Genomic DNA, 27,427 nt, shown 5'->3' on the forward strand with positions numbered 1-27,427 from the left:
CAGAAAATAAATAATATTTTCAAAACTCAATAATAAAACAACTAAAAATGTTTTTTGATGGGCTTCAGATTTGAAGAGACCTTCAGCAAAGAAGACATGCTGATGAATGAACACATGGAAAGCTAGTGAATGGGGATCTGGGACTTGAACGCAGACACCTAGCATTCACCTATTATTCACTAGAGAAATGCAAATTAAAACCACAATAAGATATCACTACGCACCTATTAAAGGGTCAAAAAACCAAAAGACTGGCCATACCCACTGCGGGTGAGATTGTACAACCCCTTTGGCAAACAGTTTGGCAGTTTCCTACCATTGTACCATTCCACTCTTAAAATGTTTACTCCAGAGAAAAGAAAGTATATGTCATTACCAAGACTTTCACAACAATGTTCCTAGCAACTTTATTAGTAACCTGCCCAAACTGGAAGCAATCCAAATATCCATCCACAGGTGAATGTATAAACAAGTTACGGTGTAATCTGACAATGAAATACTACATAGCAACCAGGAGAAATGAACTTCACACACACAACAACACGGATGAATCTAAAATAAACATGCTGAGTGAAAGAAGCCAGATCAGAAAGAGCATATACAAGATTCCATTTGTATAAAATTCTAGAAAACCCAGGCTAATCTATAGAGACAATAAACAGATCAGTGATTGCCTGGAATGGGGTCAGGAGAAGGTTTGCAAAAGGTCAGGAAACTTTGGTAGATGACACATGTGTTCACTGTCTCAATTGTGATGGTTTTAGTAAAGCTTCTTAAGAACTAATCACTGCAAGCACATGAAAGCTCAAATGTGCCCTTTTTAAAAACTGTGTTCCTCATGTTAACTTATTTAATCCTCCCATCAATAACCCTTTGAGGTAGTTAATATTATTATTGCCATTTTACAATGGAGGAAACTGAGGCACGAAGAAGAGATGGAAATCTGGTGAATGGGGATCTGGGACTTGAACGCAGACAGCTGGCATTCAAGAATCTGTGTTCTTAACCAACAGATGTTGGTTTCTCCATCTATATATATAAAAGGCTAATATGTAAAGTGTCCCCTTGGGAGTTTGACCAGGAGACTGTGAGCTCAATCACTTGCTATGAAATGTGCTGACCACTAGGGGGCGGCATGGAACGAAGGCCCTGGCTAGCAGCTGGCAGCCAGGGAAGATCAGGACCCCAATCAGCCCTGATTGTCAGCCAGGCCTAGGGACCCTACCCATGGCACGGGGCCTCTAGTCCTATATAATAAAAGCCTAATATGCTAAGTGTCCAGTCATGCAGTTGGCCATCCAACCAATCAAAGCATAATATGCTAATGATATGCTAAGGCTGCTCAACCACTCGCTATGACACCCACTGACCACCAGGGGGCAGACAGTTGACCAGTCGACCAGTCGCTATGACATGCACTGACCACCAGGGGGCAAATGCACTGACTGGTAGGTTAGCTTGCTGCTGGGGTTTGGCAGATTGGGACTGAGCGAGATGGGCCAGACATGCCTTGGAGCCCTCCTGCGGTCCCTCCCTGGCCCCGATCGTGCACCAGTGTGGTCCTTCAGCCTGGCCTGTGCCCTCTCGCAATCTTGGGGGATGTCAGTGAGCCGGTTTCAGCCCGATCCCTCAGGCCAGTTCGAGGGACCCCACTTGTGCACGAATTCGTGCACCACGCCTCTAGTTTAATAATAAAATGGAACCTCATTTTCCATCTCAATTATATACTAAGTACCTGCGGATATATAGCCCTTTGTTAGATATTTTTGCTGGATAAGGGAAGAGGTAGAAAATTGTCTAATTTTTTTTGTTGATTTCAGAAGGGGAGAGGGAGAGATAGAAACATCAATGATGAGAGAGAATCATTGATTGGCTGCCTTCTGCACGCCCCGCACTGGGGATCAAGCCCAAAACCCAGACATGTGCCCTTGACCAGAATCAAACCCAGGAGCCTTCAGCTCACAGGCCAACACTATCCACTGAGCCAAACCAGCAAGGGCTCTAATTTTTTTTCTTCCCATTTCCTGACTACTTTCCTCATAGATAGGGGAAGGGCGCCATCTAGTGGTGAAACAAAAGCCACAGAGCCCTCCTGTGCACTTAGTTTTCACCACCTGTGTTAATCAGCATCTACATTTTTAACTAGTTTGCCCCAGGTGCTAGTCTTGTTTCCTCCACTAACCTGCCACGTGATCTGGGGCAACTTTCCCTGGGTAGGCTCAGTCCCGCCATCTGTAAATAAGAGTGCAGGAAATCATTTCTGCAACTGTCACTACAACCCTACAAACTGTACCGGCAGACCTTTGTTTTATTGCTCTTCGCTTTATTGCGCTTCACGGGTGTTTCGTTTTTCACAGATTGAAGGCAAACAAGATTACGAGTCATTTTATTGTGATACTCGCTTTATTATGGTGTTCTGGAACTGAACCTACAGTATCTCCGAGCTATGCCTGTATTGGAGCTTTGTTCTCTGGATGTTCTGTGCTTGGTGTTTTGCATGAGTTAAATTATTTTATCTCCACAGCAACTTCACAGGGCAAATGTTTTCATCATCCCATTTTACAGCAAAAAGAGGCTGGGGACATGAAGGGTCTTGCCCGGTGTTTTCAGCTTATAAGGGTTGGTTGGAGTCAAAATTTAAACACGAGTCATCTGACTTCAGAGCACGAGCTCCATAAACTCCTATGTAACCTACCCTCACCCACCTCACCCACCTCACCCATCCCCACCATGTGAGTCTGTAAGTCGTTTTATACAGCTCCTCAGACCTCCTTTCTGTCTGCTCGATGGGATGCTGTCTGATTAGTAAAAAGTTGGATAAAGGTGTGACCCATGAGAACGAGGCCACCCACTAAGAAGGGCTGGAAAGGGCTACATGGGCTGTAATTTTAAGAAACAGAGCCCCCCCCCCAAAAAAAACCAACCAACCAACCAAACAAACAAAAAACCCCAGCCATTTCTGCACAGGGGTCTCTAACACAAACTGCACTTCTGGGAGAAGCCTGCACTGATCTACCTGCCTCTGCACTGGCTTGCCTGCCTGCATTGTGTTTCTGCCCTCTGAGTCAGCCCATATAAAGGACCAATAGAACTGAGGCTTTCTTCATCCCATCAGAGCTGAGAGCTCCAACCAATCAGAGTGGCTCTATTCTGACTAATCAAACTGTGAAGCTTTATTTGCAGAGGACTGACCAGTCAGGGAGCAGAGGTGGGGACTTCTGTCTATATAAGCCAGCTCCCCTATGATTCTGGAAGCACACTTTTCTTTTTCACCTGAGACTGAGGATTGCATTTCCCCTGTGGAGCTGAAACACTGAAGATGTCTCTCACTGCAGCATGGCAGACTGGCGAAGGCCAGAGCTGACTGCACAGCACAAAACAGACCCCTGAGGAGCAGAGCAGAGCTCTCTATCAGAGAGGGACCTGTGTGCTGCTTTCAAAGCCCTGCTTTGTATTGCAATTGAGCTGTTTTGCACTGAATAAAGTTTGCTTCTTCACCACACCCCCAAACTGGGGATTCCTGTTGGTGTTGAGTTGGTGCCAAAGACCATTGGTTGACAAAGCCAGTAAGATTTTTAAAATTTACTTTTTTATGCCAACAATGGGACCAATTGGGATATGTCCCTCCTGCTGTGATACTAGTAGTGCATGACATTCGTCTTCTGCCAAAAACTTTCAACCTGAATCTGATCACGAGGGGTGGGGCAATCAAACAAAGATTATGGGATATCCTATAAAACCATTGGCCTGAACTATTCAAATTTATTAACCTCACAAAGACAAAACACGTAGCCAGGGGAGGGAAGGGGCAGGGAGGAGGGCTGTACTGGATTAAAAGAGACTAAAGACACATTGGCTAATAATTTTGCACCAATGGTAAGTTTCTTGGTTATCAAGATGGTGTGGAGGTCATGTAAGATAACGCCTTTATTCCTAGGAGATACATGCGTAAGTATTTGATATTTGCAGCAGTTTCAATGCGGAGAGTAATAATAAAACAGCCCTAGGCTCCCCGCACAAGGTTCGCGCGTGCGCACTGCTCTCTTCCCGACGCAGCGGGAGGGTCAGATTGAGTGCCACGAGCCGGAAATACGCAATGGGGGTTCCGGTGCCGCGCAGGTTCCGGCGACTAAGGCGGCAAAATGGAGGAGACGCCTCACAGTGAGCGCGCGGGAGGGGCGTGGGTGGCGGGGCTGGAAGACAGGAGCCGCTCTAACTGTGATTCTGTCTCCGCGCAGACTGCCCCGGAACTGGCAGCGCCCAGGCCGGCCGAGGGACCGCCTGTCAGGGGTGCCCCAACCAGCGGCTGTGCGCTTCAGGCGCCGGCGAGGGTCCGGACCCAGGTAAGGAACGGGCAAGCTCTGCACGGGACGTAAAAGGCGTGAGCCGGAAGAGGCGGGGCTTATGGCGAACCTGGGCGGGGACGGTGGGCGTGGCTTAAATGATGCGTTGCAGGTACGGGGCTGGAGGAGGCGGGGCTTGGTGGTGAAGTCGGTGGGGGGGAGGGGAGGCGACGAGGGGCGGGACTTGAGGAATGAATGACAGAGGCGGGGCCCGAGGGGCAGGGCCTTTAAAAGGCGAGGAACGAGGAGCGTGGCCGGCTGCAGTGGAGCCTCTAGGATCGGTGACTTGCTTGAAGTCAAAAGGAGTCTTAAGGGCGGGGCACGGGAGAAGTTGGCTGGGTTGAGGGGTGTGGCCAGAAGTTTGAGGGACAGTGACTGGTCTGGAGGAGGCCACCAGCGATGGGATAGGCCAGTGGTCGGCAAACTCATTAGTCAACAGAGCCAAATATCAACAGTACAACGATTGAAATTTCTTTTGAGAGCCAAAGTTTTTAAACTTAAACTATATAGGTAGGTACATTGTTATTAACTTAATTAGGGTACTCCTAAGCTGGCCTTTGCTAAAAACGTCCTCAATCTGAGGGGTCGACCTCAGCGAACATACCCCCACTTCTTCTAACGCCACTTCTTCAAAATAGACTCGCCCAGGCCGAAAACCGACTTCTGCGCACGGGCCACGAAGTTTCAATCGCACTGTACGTGCGCGCCCGCACATAGTATTTTGTGGAAGAGCCACACTCAAGGGGCCAAAGAGCCGCATGTGGCTCTCGAGCCGTGGTTTGTTGCCGACCACTGGGATAGGCTATAAACTTTGAAGTCAGGGAGCTTGGGCTTACATCCTGGCGTCCTCAGCTACTTTCTTTGGACAGAATTTCTTCCTTTTGAGGAGCGATTCTTCCATTCATTCAACAGAAATATGTGTTAATCGCCTCCTAGGCACAGTGCTGGTGCTGGGGATATAGCTGTGAAAGAGAGAGGTGGCTGCTCTAGGGGATTTGAGTTTAGTAGGGGAGACCCACAGTAAACAAGCAAGCAAGCAATAAGTCACAGCAATAAGCACCAGGGGGTCACATTGGAGAGTGGGGAGGACTCTGGAACATAAAAGGCAGGAAGCTGGGAGAAGAATTTTGAAGGAGTCAAAGAGAGACTTGGGTTTGATCTGTAGTTCCCTCAAAAACAGTATTGACCTTGAGCAAGAGTCTTAACCTTTTTTTTCTGAGCCTCTATTTCCTTGTCAGTAATGGGGGAGAAAATTAGTTACCTCGCAGTGTTGTTTGAAGGGCTTGAAAGAAGGTGAAGTCCTGAAAAGCACAGCAAATGTCTAATCAGTGACAGTCATCAGTGACGGGTACTTACCAAGTGCCTGCTGTTTGTCAGGTTTCTCATCCTGGGCATTACTGACTTTTGGAGCTGACAGTTCCGTGTGCTGAGGGCTGTCCTCGGCATTGTCGGACATTTAGCAGCATCCCTGGCCTCTACCTACTACATGCCAGGAGCACCCCTTCCTTGTGACAACTAAAAATGTCCTCAAACATTGCCAGATGTCCCCTGGCAGATTTTGCCCCCAGTTTGAGAATCATTACTACACTCATGCACCAAATAATAATATTTAGATCAGCGATAGACTGTATAGGTGACAGTGGTCCCATGAGATTTTAAGGGAGCTGAAAAATTCCTATCAGCTAGTGACGGGTCTGTCCTAACTTTATAGTGCAAAGCATTCCTCAGATGTTTGTGGTGATGTCGGTGTGAATAAACCTATGTCATATAAAAGTACAGCACATATAATTATATACAGCACATAATACTTGATAATAAACTATTATGTTAATTGGCTTATATATTTACTATTGTATATTATACTTATCATTATTTTAAATGTACTCTTTCTACTTAATAGAGTTTGCTGTAAAACAGTATGCTGTGTTATACTGACAGCTGCCTCATACATCTCATGTTTATCTTTCGATTACATCATCTTCTCTTGTGCCTGATTTAATCTCGTGCTGTTTCATACAGTAGCATGCTGTGTAGTTGTAACCTAGGAGCAGTGGGCCATATCGTATAGCCTAGGTGTATAATAGGCTTGGCCATCTAGGTTGTGTGAGTGCTTTTTAGGACAAAATTGCCTAATGACACGTTTCTCAGAATGTATCCCTGTTGTTAAGTGATGTATGACTGTATATTCATAGCTCTGTAATGGAGCTGGGAATAAGGTGGTGAACGCTTTAGGACAGAGTCTCACCCTTGTGGAGCTTATATTCTAGTAAGGGATGACAAATAAATCAATAAGAAAATGTCAGGTGTGATAATAGCCCTGTTTTCTTTATAGCACTTATTACTACCATCGACTAGGTCAGTGATGGCGAACCTTTTGAGCTCGGCGTGTCAGCATTTTGAAAAACCCTAACTTAACTCTGGTGCCGTGTCACATATAGAAATTTTTTGATATTTGCAACCATAGTAAAACAAAGATTTATATTTTTGATATTTATTTTATATATTTAAATGCCATTGAACAAAGAAAAATCAACCAAAAAAATGAGTTCGCTTGTCACCTCTGACACGCGTGTCATAGGTTCGCCAGCACTGGACTAGGTGGTATTTCACACACAATCCCTTCCAGCCCATTGGAAGAGTGACATTTGGGATTTAGTTGGAGGATGTCATCCCCTGAATTGCTTTCTTTGCAGCCATAGAGGAAATCAAAGAGAAAATGAAGACCGTGAAACACAAAATCTTGGTGTTGTCTGGGAAAGGCGGCGTTGGGAAAAGCACGTTCAGCGCCCACCTTGCTCACGCCCTAGCGGAGGATGAAAACACGCAGGTAGGGGAACACTGGGGAGAGGCTCCTGTCTGAGGGTTCATGATGGCTTGTGGAGAACTGGTTCCTTAGACTAAGCCAAACTGGCCTCTTTGATCCCTGCAGAGAAGATGAGGAAACACGTAGCAGACAAGCAATGAAAGCTTTCATTGGATGCTCTAGTAGTGAAGATGGATAGCAGGTGTACATTTCTCTTGGCATGCTGGTTATTTATTACATCAAGTTCAGATTTCCTTCTCATGATTAGCCCCTTTCTGCCTTTTTCTAGGCCAGGGGTCTACAAACTATAGCTCATGGCCAAAACGAGCCCATCTCTTGTCTTTTTATGGCCTGTGAGTTAAGAATGATTTTTACATTTATAAATGGTTGCTTTTCTTATTATTGTTATTATTTTTGTTATTTGGGGTTTATTTTTGCTTGTTTTTATTATTACTTTTTAATCCTCACCTAAGGATATGTTGTTGTTGTTTTTCTTGATTTTTAGAGAGAGAGAAAAATAGAGAAAGAGAAAAATATCAATGTGAGAGAGAAACATCAGCACGCCCCAACTAGAGATTGAACCCACGACCTAGGTATGTGCCCTGACTGGGAACTGAACCCACATTGGAGTACCAGACGATGCTCCAATCAACTGAACCACCTGGCCAGAGCTGTTTGTTTTTAAATGGTTGCTTTTAAATCTATATATATAAAAGCTTAAGCGACCTTTACAACCGGTTGACCGAACAACCGGTCGACCAGTCGCTATGACATGCACTGACCACCAGGGGGCAGACACTCTGCAGGAGCTGCCCCCTGGTGGTCAGTGCGCTCCCACAGCAACCTCCCGTGGTCCCTCCCTCTGGCCAGCTGCCCCGATGGCCCTGATTGCCGGCCAGGCCAAGGAACCCTACCCGTGCATGAATTCGTGTACTGGGCCTCTAGTTGTTACATAAGTGCCTACATAATATCTGTAATTTTGCCCACAGAGCTTAAAATGTTTTCTGTCTGGCCCTTGAAGAAAACACTTGGTGTGCTGTATATATTTCACAAAACAATAAAAAATTCATCAAACCTCAAAAAAACCCCAAAAAACTTGCTGACCCCTGTACTGGGCCACAAACATGCCCAGGTACACAAATGAGCAGGAAAACTCAAAGTACCCAGTGCTGCTCTCTGGATTTCAGCCTTAAAAAAATACTTTTTCCCAAAAGGTCAAATGGAAATTTGCAGTACCTGTGATTTTTAAAATACATTATTCATTGGGACTCATGGTAATTTTGCATTGACCTTAGAAAATGATCCCAATATTCACTTTATCATTTTATATCTAATAAAACCATGACAATTGTGTTTTTCAGTTTTGTTTTGTTTTAACACAGGTCACATTCTAAAATGACCTGTTGTTTCCAAAATGAAATTTTGCCCAAAATTCCAATGAAAGAAACCTGGACACCCCAGAACTGTAGAGTGGCATGGGTGTCGCTAAAACCCAGCCTCCGTTGTGTTGACCCCTGAAATGAGAGACCTCGTGAGAACTTGTGAATTGGCACTGTGTGTGCTCTGGGTTAGAGAACTTGCTAGTCACTATTTCAGTTGCCAACTAAATGCTGTTTTCTCCATCAGAGCACTTTCTGGGGCCTGCAGAAGAGCTCGGTGTAATGTAGAAACAATCTTATTTTGTTTGTGTTGAAAGCCATTACAGTTCTTTCCATGGTCTCTGTGTGTACCTTCGTTCATGCATTGTTTTATGCATTGTTTTATTTCTGAACATTACTTTTCTAACATTTTGAATATTGAAAGTTATTTTTATATACGAGGGCTAACACTTTCACTTCAACTTTCTTTTCTTACTTGTTGACAAATGGCCCTTTACTTTTGTTTGACTTTTTTAGAAAGTAAGATAGTTCTAGAGCAGTGGTTCTCAACCTTGGCTGCACATTAGAATCACCTGAGAATCTTTTTAAAATCCTGATTTCTGGGCCTCATCCTCCGGAAATTCTGTTTCTTTGTTATGGGGTGGGGCCACAACATTAGTAACAAAGAAACAGAATTTGTGGAGGATGAGGCCCAGAAATCAGGATTTTAAAAAGATTCCCAGGTGATTCTAATGTGCAGCCAAGGTTGAGAACCACTGTTCTAGAGGGACTGCAGAGGTATATTTATTATTGACATTTCAAAACTGCCACATGTTGCCTATTATATTTTAAAACTCTAAAAGCTGGATAAATTTCAGTACTTTCTATTTGTGAGTGATAATCCATTCTACCTCAGTGAGCAATAGCACCCTAAGACCTTACTATGATAAAGGCTTTATTTCCTCCACAAATATAAACTAAAAACAATAAAGCCAGCTACAGTGGGCAAGGGGATCAAGCCACCATTCTGATATGCCCTCAACATACAAACACGTACACACACGCAGTGGTCCCCAAGACACCTCACCAGTATCTAAGAACTCCAGAAATATATTTTTTAAGTCATTGGATTACAAAATTAGAGTTTGCTTCAGGAGTTGGCAAACATTTCATGTCAAGAGCCAGATGGCAAATATTTTAGGCTTTGCCAGCCATACAATTTCTGTAGCAACTATCCAGTCTGCCCTTAAACAACCTATACACCACAAGCATGTCTGTGTTCTAATAAAACTTTATTGTTACTGAAAGTTGAATTTCACATAATTGTTACAACATGACAAAAGTATTCTTTTTATTTTTATTTTTCCAGACCTCTAAAAATATAACAACCACTTTTAGCTTGTGGGCGGTACAAAAACAGGTGGCAGGCTGGATTTGGCCCCAGGGTGTAGTTTGCTGGGCCCTGGTTTGTTTTTTAACACCAGAAGCACCTGTGCTGGCTGGGGAAGAACTTCTTTGCAGGACTGGAACCTTGGGCAGGGCACAGCCTTCCTGGGACAGTGAAGTGGCTGGACTACGTGATCTGTGAAGCTCCGTGTTCCTGTCAGGCATTAGGGCTCTGAATTCTGCCTTATCCCTCATTTCTGTTCCGATCATTTTATAACCCATGGAGCTGCTGTCACTGGCTGTACGTGGCTGACGTGGGCTTCTCTAGAATCTGGTGTCTGCCATCAAGATGTTCTGTAGGGATTTGGGGAAAAGGAGAGACGACTGGGCTTGGAGAAGGTGGCATCAGGACTGTGATGGCGACTGATGGATGGGGGAAGGGGAACCAAGGCACAGAGGTGGGACTGCCGGGCCAGACACGGAGAGGCAGGCCGTCTGGGGGACTGCTCCTGGGAAGGGGCCAAGGCTGAGGCTGAGCCAGACCTGTGCTTTAGGAGCACCACGTGACAGCCAGCGAGTGTGTGGTTGAGTACCGTGAGAGGGCGAAGCCATGTCTCCAGGACAGGCCCCGAGGGTCCAAACTAGGGCAGGGATTGGAGCAACGGCAGGGAACAAATGAGGGCAAAGTTGGGGAGATAGAGCAGAACCTCCCAACTTTTGGAGGAGAGAGGAGTTGGAACTCTAATTGAGCATTTGGGGTGCAGTCTAGCGTGGTGGACAGGAGCACAGGCCCTAGAGTCACCCAGCCCCACCCACACCACTGCTGTGACCTCGGGTAGGTAAAATGGACGCAGGCTGAGTGAGATGATACATGTAAACGTAAAGTGCTTAACAGGGTACCTGACATATAGTAAGTGCTCAGTAAGTGTCCTTGATAGCGATCATTTTTGTTACTTTATTCCACTAACTGAAATAGGGGGGTGATGAAATTTTTGCTTCAGTGATAATGATTTATAGCCTACCCAAACAGTGCTGAGCAGATTCAAAACATGTTTGTCATTTCGTTCTTCTCTCCATCACCAATCTCTTGCCATTTGAGGGTCAAATTTGTAGGTCCAGTTGGCTAGCCGAGAAATCTGTTTTCTCACGGTCCAGGTTACCCAGAGTAATCGTGGCTTCTTGAAGCTGTTGGGCATATTCTTCTCAGCTCTCTGGAGGTGGGCTCTCGCCAGGCCAGCTGCAAGTAACCACTTGTGAATCAACAGCTGTTTACATAGAATTACGCTTCCATATAATTATGTTCAGAAAGCCCCACTGCACACACGTCTAGACCTTGCAGTAGACTGAAGGAAAGCACACCATCCGGTGTGGAAATAGGGCTAGATGAGCTGAATTTCTTTATGCAGCAGTGCTTTTTAAAAACGTCAGTACTTGGGAAAGTGTCACTTTCCAAAAGGTGCCCAGTGTGGGCATATATAGATGCTCAGTGTGTCTCGAAGATTGCACTCCAGGCTCACACATTCCTCCCTGCTCTGAATTCAGCAGGATGGTGGGAAGCACCCTGTCCCTTTTCTAACCCTGAGCAAGGCTGTTCGTGTCTGCACTCAAGGCAGGCAGGTATCTGACAACTCGTTTGCAAAGGGCTTTGCATCAGGAGGCAGCAGCCTTGGGAAGCTCCTGACCAATCACAGACTGGGAAATGTGCAAGTTGTGGTGAAGGGAGGCGGAGGAGCCCAGCCCCTGACATCAAAAGCTCTCACGCTATCTTTCCACCACAAGTCGCCAGCTTCCCTAAATCACCACTTCATCATCTTGCTTTGTGCTCTAAAAGATGAACTTGACCATTAAAAGGTCCACGCTAGGTGCTTTAGGCCTGTTGAGTTTTTAGGCCCATCGGTGGGGTTTGTAGACTCTAAAGCTAGAAGGGCCCTAACAGTCTCCCTAAACACTTGTTTCACAGCTCAGCAGCTCAGACGGACGGGGCTGGGAGAGGAGCAGCAATGTGTATGAGGTGACAGCCCGTGCCAAGTTAGGACTAGACCCCACTTCCCATGACCTCTTCTTTTTTGTGTGTTTAATTTTCCTTTATTTTTCTTAAAGCCCCTAAATTCTGTGGCTTCCAGGAACCATCAGAGAAACGGAAGTGCCATTTCAGTACACTTTGTAAAGCAGCACCTAGACGCACACACCACTGCCAACACCCCAGCGGCTCCACACTCCCGACCGTGACGGCCTGGCCGCCTCCGCGCCTGGGGGCTGAGACGGGACTTTAAGGCGCTTGTCTCCTGTGGCTCAGTGGCACAGAGCGCGGACATAAGGAGCCCCCACACTGGGCACAGCCCTGGCCCAAGTGGCCACCTCTTAGGGGGAAGTTTGGATCCTGACCACTGTACCACTTTGTGGGTGGGAGAGGTGTGGCAAAGCTTCCTCTTCCCCTCAGGCTTCCAGCACCTTCCGCAGAGGCCCTGGTGCGAATGACCAGGCATGTTTCTCTCAGTGAGGGTTTTGTGGCTTAACTTGAGCAGAAAGTGAATGAATTAGATGGATACTGAGGATAGTGAGGATAAGGACAGGATCGACAGGAGGTTTGGAAGGGACAGGACACAGGACCACTGGAGATCTGGACAGCATGGACGTGACCTGCCACGGGAGTGAGTGCAAGCAGTCTGTTCTTGCGTCCTTGCGTAATTGCACTCATGATTCACTCCCTTGGTTGTGGGGAGTTTCGTGCCTCAAAAGGAAACATTAAATTGTTCCCAGAAGAACATGGCTACTGTGCTGGAAACCGAAGAGAATTGATGCAAGTCTCTATTAGGGGGTGGTGATACTATGATTTCTTAAAGCGTGAGGCTGTGATGTAAAATGTCTGTGGATCATGAACACACATCAGTCCCCAAGTGTCAGGACCTAGAAAGTCGGGCAAGGTCGGGTTGTCAGGTTGTGTCATTCTGTTGCACTCCTTGCTTAGCCCAGCAGAGGGCGCCTGGGGTAACCGGCTGATCTGTATGAAAAGCTTTCCTACCCAGGGTCTGAGAGCAGGTGAGGAAGTAGGAGGTTGGTGTTGGTTGAGAGCCTTGAAGAAGGAAGCAAGAAGCGAATTTGGGGCAAGTTAAAAAGTTACCCAGAGATGCTGCACTTTGCATGCAGCACATTAGAGGTTTCCAGATGAATATTAGCCGCCTTTCAGAGTTCCCGAAGGCCGGTTCACACCTCATCCACCTCAGGGAAAGCAGGGCGTTTGGCGTGGAAGGAGTCATCCCCGGCTGTGCTTACCACTAGCAAAGAGGTTTTCTAGCTTTCCTTCTTCTTTTCAGTTTCTTTTCTGGAAGCTGAGCCGAGGCTATCACTAGCCTTCGGGATCACAGGGCAACGGGGTTTGGTCAGAGCTCAGCTCCTTGCCAGGCCCCCTGGGGTAGTGGAGAGAGCCCTGGCTTTGGGGGTCAGAGACCTTGATTTATGTCCCAGCTCTGTCCTGGCTCACTGAACGCAGAGATAATGATACCCACCCCCAGGCACATGGTCAGGGCCAAGTAAACAGTGCCAAGGCCTGAATTTCCACGTGACCTGACACCCAGGTCCATAGGAGCACCTCGAGCCAGGTCAGTCTGGGCGGGAGGGAGGGAGTCCGTGCTGACGCACTTTGCCAAGATCTCTTTGGGAGTCTTGACTGTGTCCGTGGCTGGAAGATAAGTGCTGTAACTCTTCCTCGTGAGGTTCTACTTGGTCCATGTTTGACCCACTTTCTTTCCTCTTCTCCCCTCCCTCTTTTTCCTCTAACCCGATTCCCCTCCCAACTATGTGTCTGCAGGATTGTACTTTCAGTCATGTCACAGCTCTGGTCTCTTCTTGTTCCCCAGGTTGCTCTTCTAGACATCGATATATGTGGGCCGTCCATTCCCAAGATAATGGGATTGGAAGGAGAACAGGTAAGAGGTGTGTTATAAAATGCAGTGGAGTGGTCTCTTACAGCAAACTACTGTGCTGAGCTACTCAGCCTAAACAGGATTAGCACAGCCCATGCATTTTTACACAGACATGATAAAACCAGGTAAATGTTTGCTAATCCTTCTGTCTACTTCAACAATAACTGTGAATTGAGGCGGGGGGAGAGGGTGGATTATTTATAAAGTTCATCTAAACCATTAAAGAAGTGTTGGTTTCGATGCCTTCTCAGAGGGGAAGGGAAACAGCAAGTAAAATGCAGAAGTAAGACACGGAAGCTTAGCTGACTGGGAAAGCCAGACCAGAGTTGGCTGGGGGCTTGTACCCTGGAAGCAAGGGAATATTTCTGCCCTGTGGTTACCTCTGGGGAACTGAGACTGTGAAGTGGGAGAGTGACGTGGGGTGGGGCGGGGCCACAGTGGTCTGAGCAGGTGCTGGTCTCTCCCTTCCGAGCTGCAAGAAGCAAGCCCAGGAAGGCTTCCCTCCCCCTGGGCAGTGCCTGGAATCTGGCTGGAGGGCTGGGCTGGGCTGGGAGTGTCAAGAATGGTTTAGTCTTATTTAAGTGCTGGCACTGTTCTCTGTACTGGGATCCAGTGGTGAGCAAGGCAGATACAGACCCTGGCCCTCATGGGAAGGGACAGACGATAGATAATAGAAAACTAAAGCAGGGTGAGGCAGCAGACAGCATGGAGCAGGGCAGGCACGGGAGCTGCTCTTTGGGAAGGTTTTTTTTTAAAAATTGGATAAGTAGGAATGAATTTATTTTTTTATGTATATACTATTATATGTATCTATTATTTTATATGCATATTATTATATGTATATATTATTTTTTAGAGAGAGGGGATGGAAGAGGGAAAGAGAGAGAGAGAAACATTGATGTGAGAGTGAAACATCAGTTGGCTGCCTCCTGCACACCCTCTACCGGGGATCAAGCCTGCAACCCCAGTATGTCCCCTGACCAGGCATTGAACCAGCAACTTTTCAGTGCACAGGATGACACTCCAACCGACTGAGCCACACCAGCCAGGGCACAAATGGTTTTGTTGTGTTGTTGTTGTTTTTTTAATGAGACTTCCAAGCTAGACACAAAGGACCACATGTCACATGATTGCACTCCTGTGACTGTCTGAAACAGGCAGCGTGCAGAGACAGTAGATCTGTGGTCACCTAGTTCTGGAGGGAAGTGTCAGGATTGGGGGTGACGGGAGAGGTGCAGGGTGTCCTCTAGGGTTGATTGTGGTGGTGGATGTACGATCATGTGACTATCCTGAAAGCCGTTGAACTCTGCGCTTTCAGTAGGTGCATTGTACGCTATGTGACTGATGTCTCCAGAGAGCTGTTTTAGAAAGCAAGACTTCATTAAGAAAAGCAGACTTTCCGTGTTGGCTCCTGCGCTGCTCTGATTTCTAAGATTGACATGTCATTGGGAGTTGCTTAAGTTCTAGCTTCGGAACAGGTGGTGCGAAGTTGAGCCCTGGCTATTGATGAGCACCCATGACGGAGAGTCCATCGTGACGTCCCCCAGGGAGCCTCTCCCTGACACCTTCCTCCCAGTGCTTGCTCCCTGGGGACAGCAGGCCCCAGCAGAAGCTCAGGCCACGGGCAGGGCGGTGCTGTGTCACCTGGCTCACTCACAGTACTTTCTTCACTTCCGGACTTGGAGGGGCACCCCCGCTGCTCCACAGTTACTGCATTTTCTCAGTAACCCACAGGCAATTTCTGTTACTCTTTGAAAATACCTCAGACCCGAAATTATATTTGACTTGGGTAACGGGTTCCCTGACTAGATGTTATCTAAGCAGTTTCAAAACAGCCCAATTTGACAGGGGAAAGGATATTGAATTATCACTTTCATTAACCAGCACCAGGCCCCCCCCCCCCCCCAGCTGTTCACTTCCTATTAAGCATTAAGTAGTGGCATTTTAGATTAATTCTATTTTGTAAAATTGTCTTCTTGCTGCGCAAAATGTGTCTATGAAGGGTGACCAGGGCGCGGGATTCACAAGTGACTCGATGCCCGTGTTCACACAGGTGCACCAGAGTGGCTCGGGCTGGTCTCCAGTGGTGAGTGCTCACGTTTTTGCCTTATTTTCAACGGAGTGGAGTTGGGCCATGTATGCATAGTGGGTATGCGGTGGCTGGCGACACTGTTCTCAGCCCGCCTGCGCATCAGTCAGCAAGCATTTCCCCGGGCACGTTTCTAGCGCAAGCCTCCACGAAGACCAGGGCTTGGCAGACCGCTTCTGTCGAGTCAGACAGTGGCCATTTTCTGTTTGTGGGCCATACCCTCTCCATCACTGTAGCTCACAAGCAGGAATATGTAAATGAATGACCATGGCTGTATTCCAGTGAAAGTTCATGTACAAAAGCAGATGGTGGGCCCGGTGTGGCCCAGGGGCCCCAGCCCAGCCCAGGCTCAGCCAGTTGAGGACATGATGCTCATTTATTTCAGCCAAGTCGCCTGTCATTGTGGCTGAGGGCCAATGGTACCTCTTTCCATCCCACCATATGGTACCCTTTTCGCCCTCAGAATGATTTGAGGGTTCAAAGAGTGCATGTACTCATAGAGCACAGTAATATTACCCCCAAAGGGTTTTTTTCAGCCAGACGAGACATAAGGAAGTGCCTTGTGCTGTGGCTTTAAGTAAAATGTCTCTTGCCTCATCCTCTCCAGTTCCTGGAAGACAACCTGGGGGTGATGTCAGTGGGTTTCTTACTCAGCAGCCCCGACGACGCTGTCATCTGGAGAGGACCCAAGAAGAACGGTTTGTGCCCCGCTCTCTGTCTGTCGCTCTCCCAGGCAGGACTGCTCGGGCTCCCCTGCGCCCCTGCTGTCGGGACCCCGCGGCAGGATTTTTAAGCGTCCAGTTGCCTCTGTCGTCACTGGTTGAAGAAATACCAGTTTTTGTTTTACAGTTTTTATTATCTATTGTGGGTTTTTTTTCTCCTGAAAACCTATATAACCCTGAAATTATCCATATTTATTGTGGTTTCGTAGTGGCTTATTTGTGTCAGAGAGAGAAGTGTCTGAACTGAAATCGATACCAGCTTGAGTGGGCACTGAGGCTTAGGCAGAGTCCTCAAACTCGGCCCTGGGACATGGGGGGCCGTAGTAGTGAGGGGAGGGGTGGACAGTGCTCCACACCAGGGATGTCAGGGGCAGCCTGGCCTCTGCTCTGGATGCCAGCAGCACCCCCTCCCTCGGCGTGGCAGCCACCAATGTCTCCAGACGTTGCCAGATGCCATGGCTGAGAGTGTGCGCGTGAGGGTCACAGACTGTTTCTGTGGAGCCCCCAGCCCAGCCTGGGGAAAGGGAGGCCTGGCCTCAGTGCGGTCCCTCCCTTCAGGCATGATCAAGCAGTTCCTCCGCGATGTGGACTGGGGAGAGGTCGACTACCTCATCGTGGACACCCCCCCTGGGACGTCGGACGAGCACCTCTCGGTCGTCCAGTACCTGGCCGCCGCGCGCATCGATGGCGCCGTGATCATCACCACCCCTCAGGTGACCGAGTGCGGAGGGAGCTGGGTGGGGACTGCGCCGCCCAGAAGCTTTCTTCCTCGCAGACTCCGAGACCCTGGTCTGCCAAGGGCCCTTCGGGACGAGCAGCCCTGCTTTGTCTCTGCAGAAACCCCGTTTATGTTTGCGTTTGACAAATAAGCATTCCACAGTTGGGTATTTTTGGTCCAGCAGTAGTTCAAAATTGCCTTTTAATTTCCTCTCACAAAGCCAGCGAGAGCGATGGTGCTGTTACAGTTCAGATGGTCTGCCATGGTCACCTCACCCTCACCACGCTCATGCATCAAGCCCACAGTCTGCAGGGCCCCCTCACTCGCATTGCAGGACAGTTTGGAACTCTCCCCAGTTTTCCACAGCACCAGCCCGGGCATAGGCGGGGATTTCTGGGGAAGCTGCTGCGGGCCTTGCCAGCTCCTCGTGTACCAGTCACAGAGGCTGTGAACGGGGCTGTGAGGAACCCCCACTGGGTAAGTCCGGAGGCAGTGAATGCATCAGGCCTGGGTTGTGCTTTCTCATTGCCGCTGATCTTAAGCGTCCCAAGAAACCAACAGCTGGTTCTTTTCAGTTATGCTTCTCACAATATTCTTCCCCACTCCTAAGGAAGCAGGGTAACGAGGCTTGGTCTGGCTCTGAATCAGGCAGCCGGCCCCATCCTTCACCAAGCCCTCACTGAGCAGTCACTACATGCAGGCCCTGGGCCGGGCACCAGGGCAGTAAAACATACCGGTCCCCCCTCATGGCCCATGTGGTCACCAAGGAACGTGGGCGCTGCACATATGGGCACACGCAGGATGCTGTCCCGTGGTGTGACAGGATTCATGTCTTTGGATCACTTTGGTTCCCTGTGCAGAGAGATGTCGGGGGCATGAGGAGCAAGACACCACTTGGGTGGCTAGAGGCCACCTGGGCACTGGCCCGGTGGAGGTGGAGAGAAGATGGATTGTTCCCAATGTAATTACTAGAAGGAAACAGTCTGGCTGGAATGCACCACCCGGGATGTTGATGGTGGGGAAGGTTTTCCGTGTGTGGAGGCAAAGGGCCTGTGAGAAGTCCCTGTACTTCCCGCTCAGGTGTGCTGTGAACATAAAGCTGCTCTAAAAAGAAAGTCTATTAGCAAAAGTCTAGTTGGCCCAAAGGCGGCTTCTCCTGCCACATTTGTTGTGAATGGAAACATGGAGTCCCTGAGGGATCAAGAAGAGGAGACGGACCAACAGGTGCTGGCCCTTCCCGGGAAGCCAGGGGAGCAGGCACGCGCCACGTGTGCCCTTTGTATAGAGCCTGTCTGGACAATGTCACTTCGGGCTGTGGACACCCACTTTCTCAGAGCCCTTCGCATCGGGCACCGCAGGCTTTACAGGACACCACGGAGAGAACCAGAGGCGCAATGAGATGCACAGTCAGAGCTGGTTTACGCTCCAGCTACATGCCTGCACCCAGCCTCACAGAGGCCTAGAGCCAAACGTGTGCCTCTGGAGAGTAGGCGACTCGAGCTGTGACCCTTCGGGAGCCGTGACTGTCAGTCACACCTTAGTGCTAAGGAGTAGCCATACTTGAGGACGTGTCTGCAACAACATTAACCGGGGAACGGGGGTGGGGGGGTTGGAGGGTACTAAGCAATGATCATACTCAGTACTCACACTGTGAAATATACATGCAGAGTTCAGAAGTGAATTTTAAGTGATCCAAAGATCTTATTTTCTTTCTGTCCACAAAGTTGTTTGTCTTCATCATAATCTAGATCAGAGGTCGGCAAACTTTTTCTGTGAAGGCCCAGATAGTACATATTTTAGCCTTTGGGGATCATGTGGTCCTTGGCATAGCCACTCAGCTGGACCACTGTAGGGTGGAAGCTACTGGAGACAGTATGTAAAGAACGGGCATGGCTGGGTTTCAGAAGAACTTGACAAACAGGCAGCCAGCCAGGTTTCAACACAGGCCTAGTTCCCCAACCTCTGAATGAAAAATAGTGCACACTTTGGCTCAGCATAGTATGTTGAAAAGAAAGTAAACATTGGGACATGCTAGTTGGGGGAGGAGGAGGGCGTAGGGGGATACATGGTGATGGAAGGAGACCTGACAGGGTAGTGAACACACAATACAGTGTAGGGATGATGTGTTGTGGAATTGCACGCCTGAACCTGTATAATTTTGTTAACTAGTGTCACTTCAATAAATCCAATAAAAAGGGAAAAAAGAGAGATGCTAAAAGGTCACTTTTCCGTAGATTCATTATATATTTGATGTTTGGCTGTGCGGGTTCATCCTTTCTGGGTTTTGTGGGAAATGAATAATGCCTAGGCCAGGGCTTAGCACATGGTCGGCACTAAGTACTCATTGGATAAACGGCTCACCTCCCTAAGCTTTCTGAGGGCGAGCCACTGCATTGCAGCCGTCCCTCGACCACACACATTCTCTTTCTTGTACTTTGACTTTGAAACAACTGGTCTTTTGAACCGTGATAGGAGGTGTCCCTGCAGGATGTCCGGAAAGAAATCAGCTTCTGTCACAAGGTGAAGCTGCCCATCATCGGGGTGGTGGAGAACATGAGCGGCTTCGTCTGCCCCAAGTGCAAGGTGAGTGCTGACCAGCCCCTTCCGCGGGTCTCTGTGAAACCGGATGCTTTCCCCGTTGTTTCCAGAAGTGGGATCACAGTGACAATGCTGCACTGCTGGCTGAATGGAAAGTCTTTGGTAGTTAGTGTTTCACGTTCAGAAGGGACGTTTTTGAAAACTTCCTTTAAAATGTGGTCCAGTCTTGTGATTCTGAAACAAAGTCATGATTCTCCCCCCATTTACTTTGCCTCACAGAAAGAGTCTCAGATATTCCCACCCACAACGGGGGGTGCAGAGGCCATGTGCCAGGACCTGAAGATACCGCTCCTCGGCAAAGTGCCCCTGGACCCGCACATAGGTGGGTGAGTCTCCAAGTCCGGTTCCGTTGCTCAGTGGGGCCTTCATACACCGGGGCCCGGCCCTTGGACCACCTCCAGGAGCTCCTCCTGCAGCGGAGAGAGGCAGTGAACCAGGCGGGCAGGTGGCCGGGGAGCAGGCAGACCTCAGGTAGCAGGGCTGGTTGAGGTGGGGCTGGAAGAGTGGAGGAGAGATTGGTCAGGGCGATGCCGGGTGCAGGGAGAGCACTAGGAAATGAACAAGGGTCCCTTAGGGGACCGTTCTGGGACCTGTGCTTCCCAGACCTGGTTCTGCTGCCATGAACTCTGGCGGGCTTCCCAAGCTGCTTCCACGCGTTCCTATGGGAGCTCCACCTCTGTGCCCCCTCACCTGGGCTCCTCCCCCGCTCGGGTTTCCCTGTCCCGTGGGGGAGTCGAGGAAATGACAGTTCCAGGTTGGCCTCACCAGGGCCCACTGAGATTGGGGAGCAGCTGTGGGTGGGGAATCACTGAGCCTGCTTCTCCAGCGGTGCTCAGCATCTGGGGGCAGGGGCAGAAACGCCGACTGCAGGGGTCTATGCAGGAATGAGGGTGGGCAGACAGGTGGAGGAGGCGAGAAGGCCTCGCGCCCACTGGGGCAGGCCCCCTGCATTTGCTCGCCGGGACACTGGGTTAACATGAGGCCCTAGAGGCAATCTGCGTATCCACAGGAGGACACCGGGGTGGACAGTCTTATGAAAGATTCGCAGACAGGTTGATGCCGATGTGGAATGACCTTCAGGATGCGAATATACATGGAAAAAGCAGTGGGCAGAACATGTGTATCATACGCGGCCATTCATTTTTTTTAAGTATATGGGTGTGTGTGCATATACGAGCCACGTATATATGTACATACAGTTTCTAGAAAGACATCTGAAACACTGACAGCCTCACCTTTTATGGTACGTTTTCCTCCATGTGCATTCATTATCTTTTTACTCAAAAGAACTAATTAATCTTTGAAAACTCAGTCCCTGGGCCCACCCAGGAGCTGCTGAATCGGTCCTGTGTGGGGCCCTGGAACCTGCATTGCCACACCACCCAGATGAATTGCACCTAGATGAATTGTAGGCGCACACACGGAACACCCTGGGCCAGGGAGGGCCCCTGTGGATGGAGGGAGGCAGGGGGTCCTCTGAGGCGTTGTTCCTTATGAATGCAGCAGGTTCAGGAGCTTCCTAATGTCACAGGCACAGAAAGAGCCCCAAGGCCATGTTGCCACTTGGTTTTCTTCAGGGATTTAATTCCCTTTCATTTGTTTCTTTAAGGGAAGAGTTGTGATGAAGGACGGTCTTTTTTGGTTGACACGCCGGATTCACCAGCTACGGTAGCCTACAGAAGTATCATTCAAAGTAAGTGTTCATGTGAGCCTTGTGAATCCAGATGGCTGTGGGGCCAGGGGGTGACATAAACGAGCAGAGTGGGCTGGGTGTGAGGAGACCCTTGAGGATCATAAGTGGTCACTGCCTCACAGCCTCGGCTGGGCATTCAGGCCAGTGGGGTGGGGTCTGGGATGACCTGGAGAGCGCCCCCCTCAACCCAGGGGCCGGGAGTCGCTGAGAAACCTGTCAGGACGTCAATATTGTGGGCTAAGTCATAGTGTAAAAGACACAGTGAGGGTGGATTTTACGGCATAGAAAACGCATCTCGGTAAAGCTGTCCAAAGAAAATTAAGAAGAAAGACACAAAGCCTAGTGAGCCACACCAAACTCACGTGCAGCTCCAGTTCCCAACCGGCAGCCAAGGCGACAGTCGAAGGCCTACAGTCTGGTTTGTGCGGGGCTTTCTGCCTAGTGAAGTGGTGTTGGGGAAGTAACATCACTCCCAGGCTCTGAAGAATGAACGAGGACGGGCCTCCAGCGTGGTTCTCACCACGATGGGCAGTGTGTGGGATTCAGGTCACTGAAGATTCGGGGCATCAACAGAAATGGGGCTTTTTAGGGAGTTCAACATCTGGGGATTCCACCCCAGCCTGGAAGCGCCCAGGCTGGCGCAGGCAGGGCTGCCCGGGGCACTAGGACCTGCCAGTGTTTCTCTGCCTGCCGCCTTGTTTTCCAGGAATCCAGGAGTATTGTAGCCTCCATCGGCCAGAAGAGAGGACCTCATTAGTTCCTGAAACACAGGGGGACATGGACGCAAGCAGCACAGCCAGCGCGTCCTGACCGCTCGGGCACAGAGTGGGCTCAAGGCAGAGAGGGACCAGACTCTGGTGTGGTGTGAAGTCACTTTTGCAGACACTTTAATCATCTGATATTTGTACAGTTTTCTTTGATCACATGTAAAGGGCGTTCTTTACACATGTGCCATTTAAAAAATAAAAGCGTCTCCTCAAACGTCCCTGCTTCACTGAAAACCCGCGGCTTGTTGGTCGGAATGCCTGCTGGAGCTTGCTTGACTGCAGACCCCTCACCTCGCTACTGCTGCCTCTGAAGATATGCCTGAAAGGGAAGCAAAGGGATGAGGTGTGGCTTCGGTGCAGAGCACACGGTCACGGTGTTAGTAGTAGTCCAGTTACTCTCCAGATCAGGGAAAGGAACATTGATGGAGCCTCAAGCCAGGGCTTGTTCTGAGATTAGCGTCAATGCAGCTGCACGTGGTCAGAACACCCCTGAGCAGCCCTGAGATCACCCACTAAACCGAACTGGGGTCTGTGTCGGCCCTGTATAGTCACATGACACTCCCCCAGTAACTTCCGGTGGCACACAGGACATTTCACAGGAAAGACAGGGGTGAACTCTAGAATTATGGACATTGCCAAGAGAGCTCCCTCTGAGATGCACAGGGATGGAGACGGTGAGGGAAGCGTAAATTCCTATTTTCCATCTTACTCCGAGTGTAAGTGGTAGGTGGGCAAATTCCCTTGTTCTTTCATCTTCTCATTTCCCTCCCTGCTCGCCCTCATGCCTGCATGTGGTCGAATTTGTACATGTCCAACGTGAGGAGGGTGGGACTCCAGTAAAGGATGATGCAGTCACAAAGCCCAGGATGCCCAGTGCACAGGCTGGTTCCCCACCTGGCTATGCCCCTGGCCACTCAGGGCACTGGGTAGGCTGCCCAGGCGACGGGCACAGCCGAGCACGGGGGAGCTGCACTTCTCACAAGCCTCCAGCCCCGGTCCAGACCCCTGCCTTGATCCCGCCTCTCACCTAACACTTGTGGATCTCCAGCCCCTCGAGGCCAGGCTTCTCAAAGTCACGTGGGCAGGCCTGCAAGGAAAGGCAGCCATGGCTTTCGGTCCCACCTGTGCCAGCCTGATTCTGACTCGAGGCCAGGGCAAACCCACCATGTGCCAAGAGCATACAGTAGTGTATGAACATTTAACACGGTCCACACCACTTCAGGATGAGCCTGGTCACATTTATTTCACCTCATTTATATGTGAGGTTAAAAAATTGTTTGTGCTTCTAAATTCTACAGTTTTTAAAATCATGGAAGACTAACGATGTATGATTCCACTTGGGTGAGGTCCCTGGAGTCATATTCATAGGAACAGAAAGTAGAATAGTGAATTCCAGGGGCTGGGGATCAGGCAACAGGGAGTTTCTGTTTAATGGGTACAGTTTCAGTTTGGGAAGGTTCTAGATTGGAGATAGATGGTGGGTGGGGATGGATGGTCGCACAACAATGTTAACGTACTAGATGAGACTGAAATGTACACTTGAAAATAGTTAAAATGGCCCTGGCCAGCGTTTCTCATGGTTAGAGCGTCAGCCTGCTCACTGAAGGGTCACAGATTCGATTCCCGTCAAGGGCATGTACCTGGTTTGCTGTTCGGGAGCGTGAGGGAGGCAACCAGTCAATGTCTGTCTGTCTGTGTCTCTCTCTCTCTCTCTCCCCCCCCCTCTTTTTCTCCCTCCCACTCTCTGAGAAAGCAATGAAAAAAATACCCTCAGGTGAAGATTAAAAATAACTAGTTAAAATGGTCAACTTTATGTTGTGTATATTTCACCGCAATTTAAAGAGACTAACTGTGGCAGTCTGACTGACGAGGAAACATTCAACACTGCAGCTGCCAACAGGCCCCTCCCCCTGAGCTTCAGTCACTCACCGTCTGGAACACCGTCTGGGACAGAAAGCTGGCTGCGGCTTTGCTGATGTCACTCTCGCCTCCCATCTTACACAGGATGTAGCCATACAGGTTAGCGGCCTGGAGAGAGATCCCCGCTATCACAAGGGCCTGCGCTCAGACAAAGCAAAGATCAGTCTCCTGAGCTTAGATGGAAATGTTCCTCCCACACCCAGTGGCGGTGGCTCTGGCCTGCACCTGACGTAGCAGCCAACCTTGACTGAGCACGTACAAGACTCCTGGACACCTTTTAATCACCAACCTGAGAAGTCGGTGCCATTATCATCCCAGAGACACGAAAGTTGCCCAAAGTCTAGGAGCTGATGCAAGGCCAAACCAGGACCCAAACTCCAGAGTCCACACCTCTAATCACGCTGCTGCTTATACTGTCTATGGATATTTTGTTTTCTCAGTGAACGAAACAGGTCATGGCAACAAAATACAGTAGCTCTGAAATAAAACTTCAGAACTCTGAGGCTAGCTTATTCCTACCTAGGAAGGGTTCCCTGTCCAAGGTAGGATGTCATAGGCGTTTTCTATAACTCCTCTCTTAGCAGCATTATTCATACACCAAAGGTGGAGACAACCAAAACGGCCATCAATGGATGGAGGGATAAATAAAATGTGGCCTATCCATACAAGGGAATATTCAGCCTGAAAAGGAAAGATGTCTTGATACATGCTATAGCATGGATAAACCTTGAAAATGCTATGTTACGTGAAAGAAGTCAGTCACAAAAGACCACATATTGTATGATTCCACTTATAGGAAATGTTCAGAATAGACAAACCTATAGAAACAAAGATGAGTGGGTGTCAGGCTGGGTGAACAGGGGCACTGGGGAGGTAGTGATGGCTGAAGGCTACAGGGTGTCTTTGCAGGCGGTGAAAATCCTGAAAGTGATTGTGGCGATGGCTGCACAACTGAACACCTAGAAGCCATTGAGTTATACACATTATATAGGCGAGCCACATGGTGTGTGAATTATCTCAATACAGCTGTTTCAATAAATCTGTCAATAAACAACAATCCACTCCTGGGACCCCTGGTTGTGTGCAGATGTCAAAGCAACGTCAGAGTCGGGTGTTGCCTTACCAGCCACTTTAGCTTCAAGGAAAACAAGGTGCTGAAGAAGAACACAATCCAAATGATCGGGCAGATAATGAGGCCGAGCCAGAAGATCCGGGCTTCTGCTTCGGTGGCGGCGATGCTGTTCGGAGAGACCTGTGTGGGAAAGTGATTCATGCCGTCATGTTCATTGATTCTACATGTGCTCCTGTTACGCGCTGGGTGCCGGCCCCGGTGGACTCTGGGTAGGGCAGGATCAGAACCCACGGACACTTCCCATAGCCGCTTTCCCCTTGCTGGTTCGTCTCGTCATGGAGAATACCTTTCTGGCTTCAAAAATCCAGTGGCTTTTCCCATCTTCATCGACCTGGTTCCACCAGCGGAGGCCCACCATGAGCCTCCCAGTTACGTTCTAGGAAAAGGGACAAAGTGACTCTCAGCGCACTTTGGGCAAAGGGCAGGTCGTCACCTGTTTGTTGGTGAATAAAACAGAAGTTAAACTTGTACTGGGAGCAGAGAGGTGGGGAACTGGACTGTGGTGGTTTCTCAGTCAGTTTTCAAGGCTTCTAATTTTTAATTAAGCTTACCTTAAAAAGTGACAGACTCCCCGAATATATATATATATATATCCACATTAGGTAGAACATTTAAATCTCTGTATATTCTATGTAAACGTTATTAAAAATCAAAGCCATATGGAGTTGTCATCTCACATGGCACATATTTGCAACAGGTGATATCCTGAAGCCATTTACTCCACACTAAACAATGTATTTTCTCCTCTAATTTTAAGTGACTCCGGCTCCGTATTCCTAAGAATGTATCAGCAGTTCCAGCCAGAGCACCTCTTCGCTCAAATCGACCACCTGCATCAGGACAGCCACCACCCGGGCGCAGCGGCATCACAGGGGGGCCTCACCTTCACAGACCAGAAGTCGAAGGACAGAAGGAGGAGCACGGTGACGAAGCAGCCCACAAAGCTTCTGCTGAACCAGTCGCAGCCCACGTAAGTGACGATGGCGCTCACTCGGAAGAACAGGTGGAAGAAGGTGGCCAAGGGGTGCCTAGGAAAGAGCCCAGGAGGCCCCTCACTCCATGGTGTCTGACTTCCCACGCTCTCCCTGGCACATTTCACACCAAACTCAGCCGGGCTGCAGCTCCAGGGGCGGGCAGCCCTAAATTAGAAGGCCCGAGACAGTCAGCACTGTAGTCAATTTCTTCCCCTCTTGAAGAATCCCGTACTTTCCCCTCTTTTGATGACAAACATCACTTGCCCTCTTTGAAACTGGGTCACCTTTGAAGTGAAGTGTGACCGTGGTCACTCACTGCCTTCCCACCTAGCAGCAGCAGTGACTAGTTCCCTAAAACAAAGGTTGGGCTATTACCCAGTCGTGGAGCAGTGGGTCCACGTGCCGCTCATGGGTGCTGTCTCGAGTCATCGGGGAATGCATGTTCCTGGATAGAGGGAAATGAGAGTGATGTGCCAACGACAGGTCTAACTCGTGATTGCTCATGACGAGTGGGACTTAAATGATGGAATGGAGCCTAGGGGGAGACGGGTTTTGTTCACTGAGCCCCGAGGCACAAAAGAAGACACAGAACCAAGGGGAATGTGCTCATCCTACATCAAATGCTTCAAAAGTGTATCTGGAAGATGAGAGACCTGAGGGTAACCAATAACGAGGGACATTTGTCGGAGCAGATAGATAACAAATGCCTGTAGGGGTCAGGCAGGCGACAGCCGTGGGAGACATGGGGCAGGCAGAAGAGAAGACACTCATGGCTTTCTATTTATTTTGTTAGGAATCCACTTTTGATAGAGCTCAGGTAGAGATAAACACTCGATCAAGATCAAGAAAGCAACAGTGCAGGGCCAATGATGATGGCAATGAAAGTGCCATCCATTGCTAGGGAGGCGGGGGGCAGGCCTCCCTCCAGGGCAGGGGACTGCACTCTGCACATCTACCCTTGTACTGCCAGATTCAACATTTCACAAGAAGCTAGAAATCCA

General features: G+C 49.0%; 2 protein-coding genes across 4 annotated transcripts in view; one reads left to right on the forward strand and one right to left on the reverse strand.

Moving 5' to 3' along the window:
• The first annotated feature begins 4,095 nt into the window (after positions 1-4,095).
• Positions 4,096-27,427, forward strand: NUBP1 (nucleotide binding protein 1). 3 transcript variants are annotated; one of them, XR_002831099.1, is made up of 11 exons: positions 4,096-4,161; positions 4,239-4,343; positions 7,037-7,170; positions 13,748-13,816; positions 15,867-15,899; positions 16,510-16,600; positions 17,183-17,337; positions 19,815-19,925; positions 20,160-20,266; positions 21,550-21,633; positions 26,210-27,427. XR_002831099.1 is itself a non-coding variant. In XM_006096336.3 (11 exons), the coding sequence occupies exons 1-11, from the start codon at positions 4,143-4,145 to the stop codon at positions 22,441-22,443; spliced, it is 1,008 nt and encodes a 335-aa protein (XP_006096398.1). In that variant the 5' UTR covers positions 4,096-4,142; the 3' UTR covers positions 22,444-22,618. The 3 variants fall into 3 exon arrangements, 1 of the variants encoding a protein (XP_006096398.1); XR_002831098.1 differs by lacking the exon at positions 26,210-27,427 and adding an exon at positions 22,340-22,618; XM_006096336.3 differs by lacking the exon at positions 26,210-27,427 and adding an exon at positions 22,340-22,618 and having other exon boundaries at positions 20,160-20,262.
• Positions 23,428-27,427, reverse strand: part of TVP23A (trans-golgi network vesicle protein 23 homolog A) — a 39,661-nt gene continuing 35,661 nt past the window's right edge. Inside the window, exons 6-10 of the mRNA XM_023760237.1 lie at positions 26,336-26,480; positions 25,739-25,828; positions 25,444-25,572; positions 24,330-24,458; positions 23,428-23,487 (exon numbers count right to left, since the gene is read on the reverse strand). Of these exons, the coding sequence (XP_023616005.1) occupies positions 23,428-23,487; positions 24,330-24,458; positions 25,444-25,572; positions 25,739-25,828; positions 26,336-26,480 (553 nt within the window). The remainder of the gene's footprint in view (positions 23,488-24,329; positions 24,459-25,443; positions 25,573-25,738; positions 25,829-26,335; positions 26,481-27,427) is intronic.

The sequence above is a fragment of the Myotis lucifugus genome, unplaced genomic scaffold, assembly GCF_000147115.1.
Source record: "Myotis lucifugus unplaced genomic scaffold, Myoluc2.0 scaffold_176, whole genome shotgun sequence".
Taxonomy (NCBI): Eukaryota; Metazoa; Chordata; class Mammalia; order Chiroptera; family Vespertilionidae; genus Myotis; species Myotis lucifugus.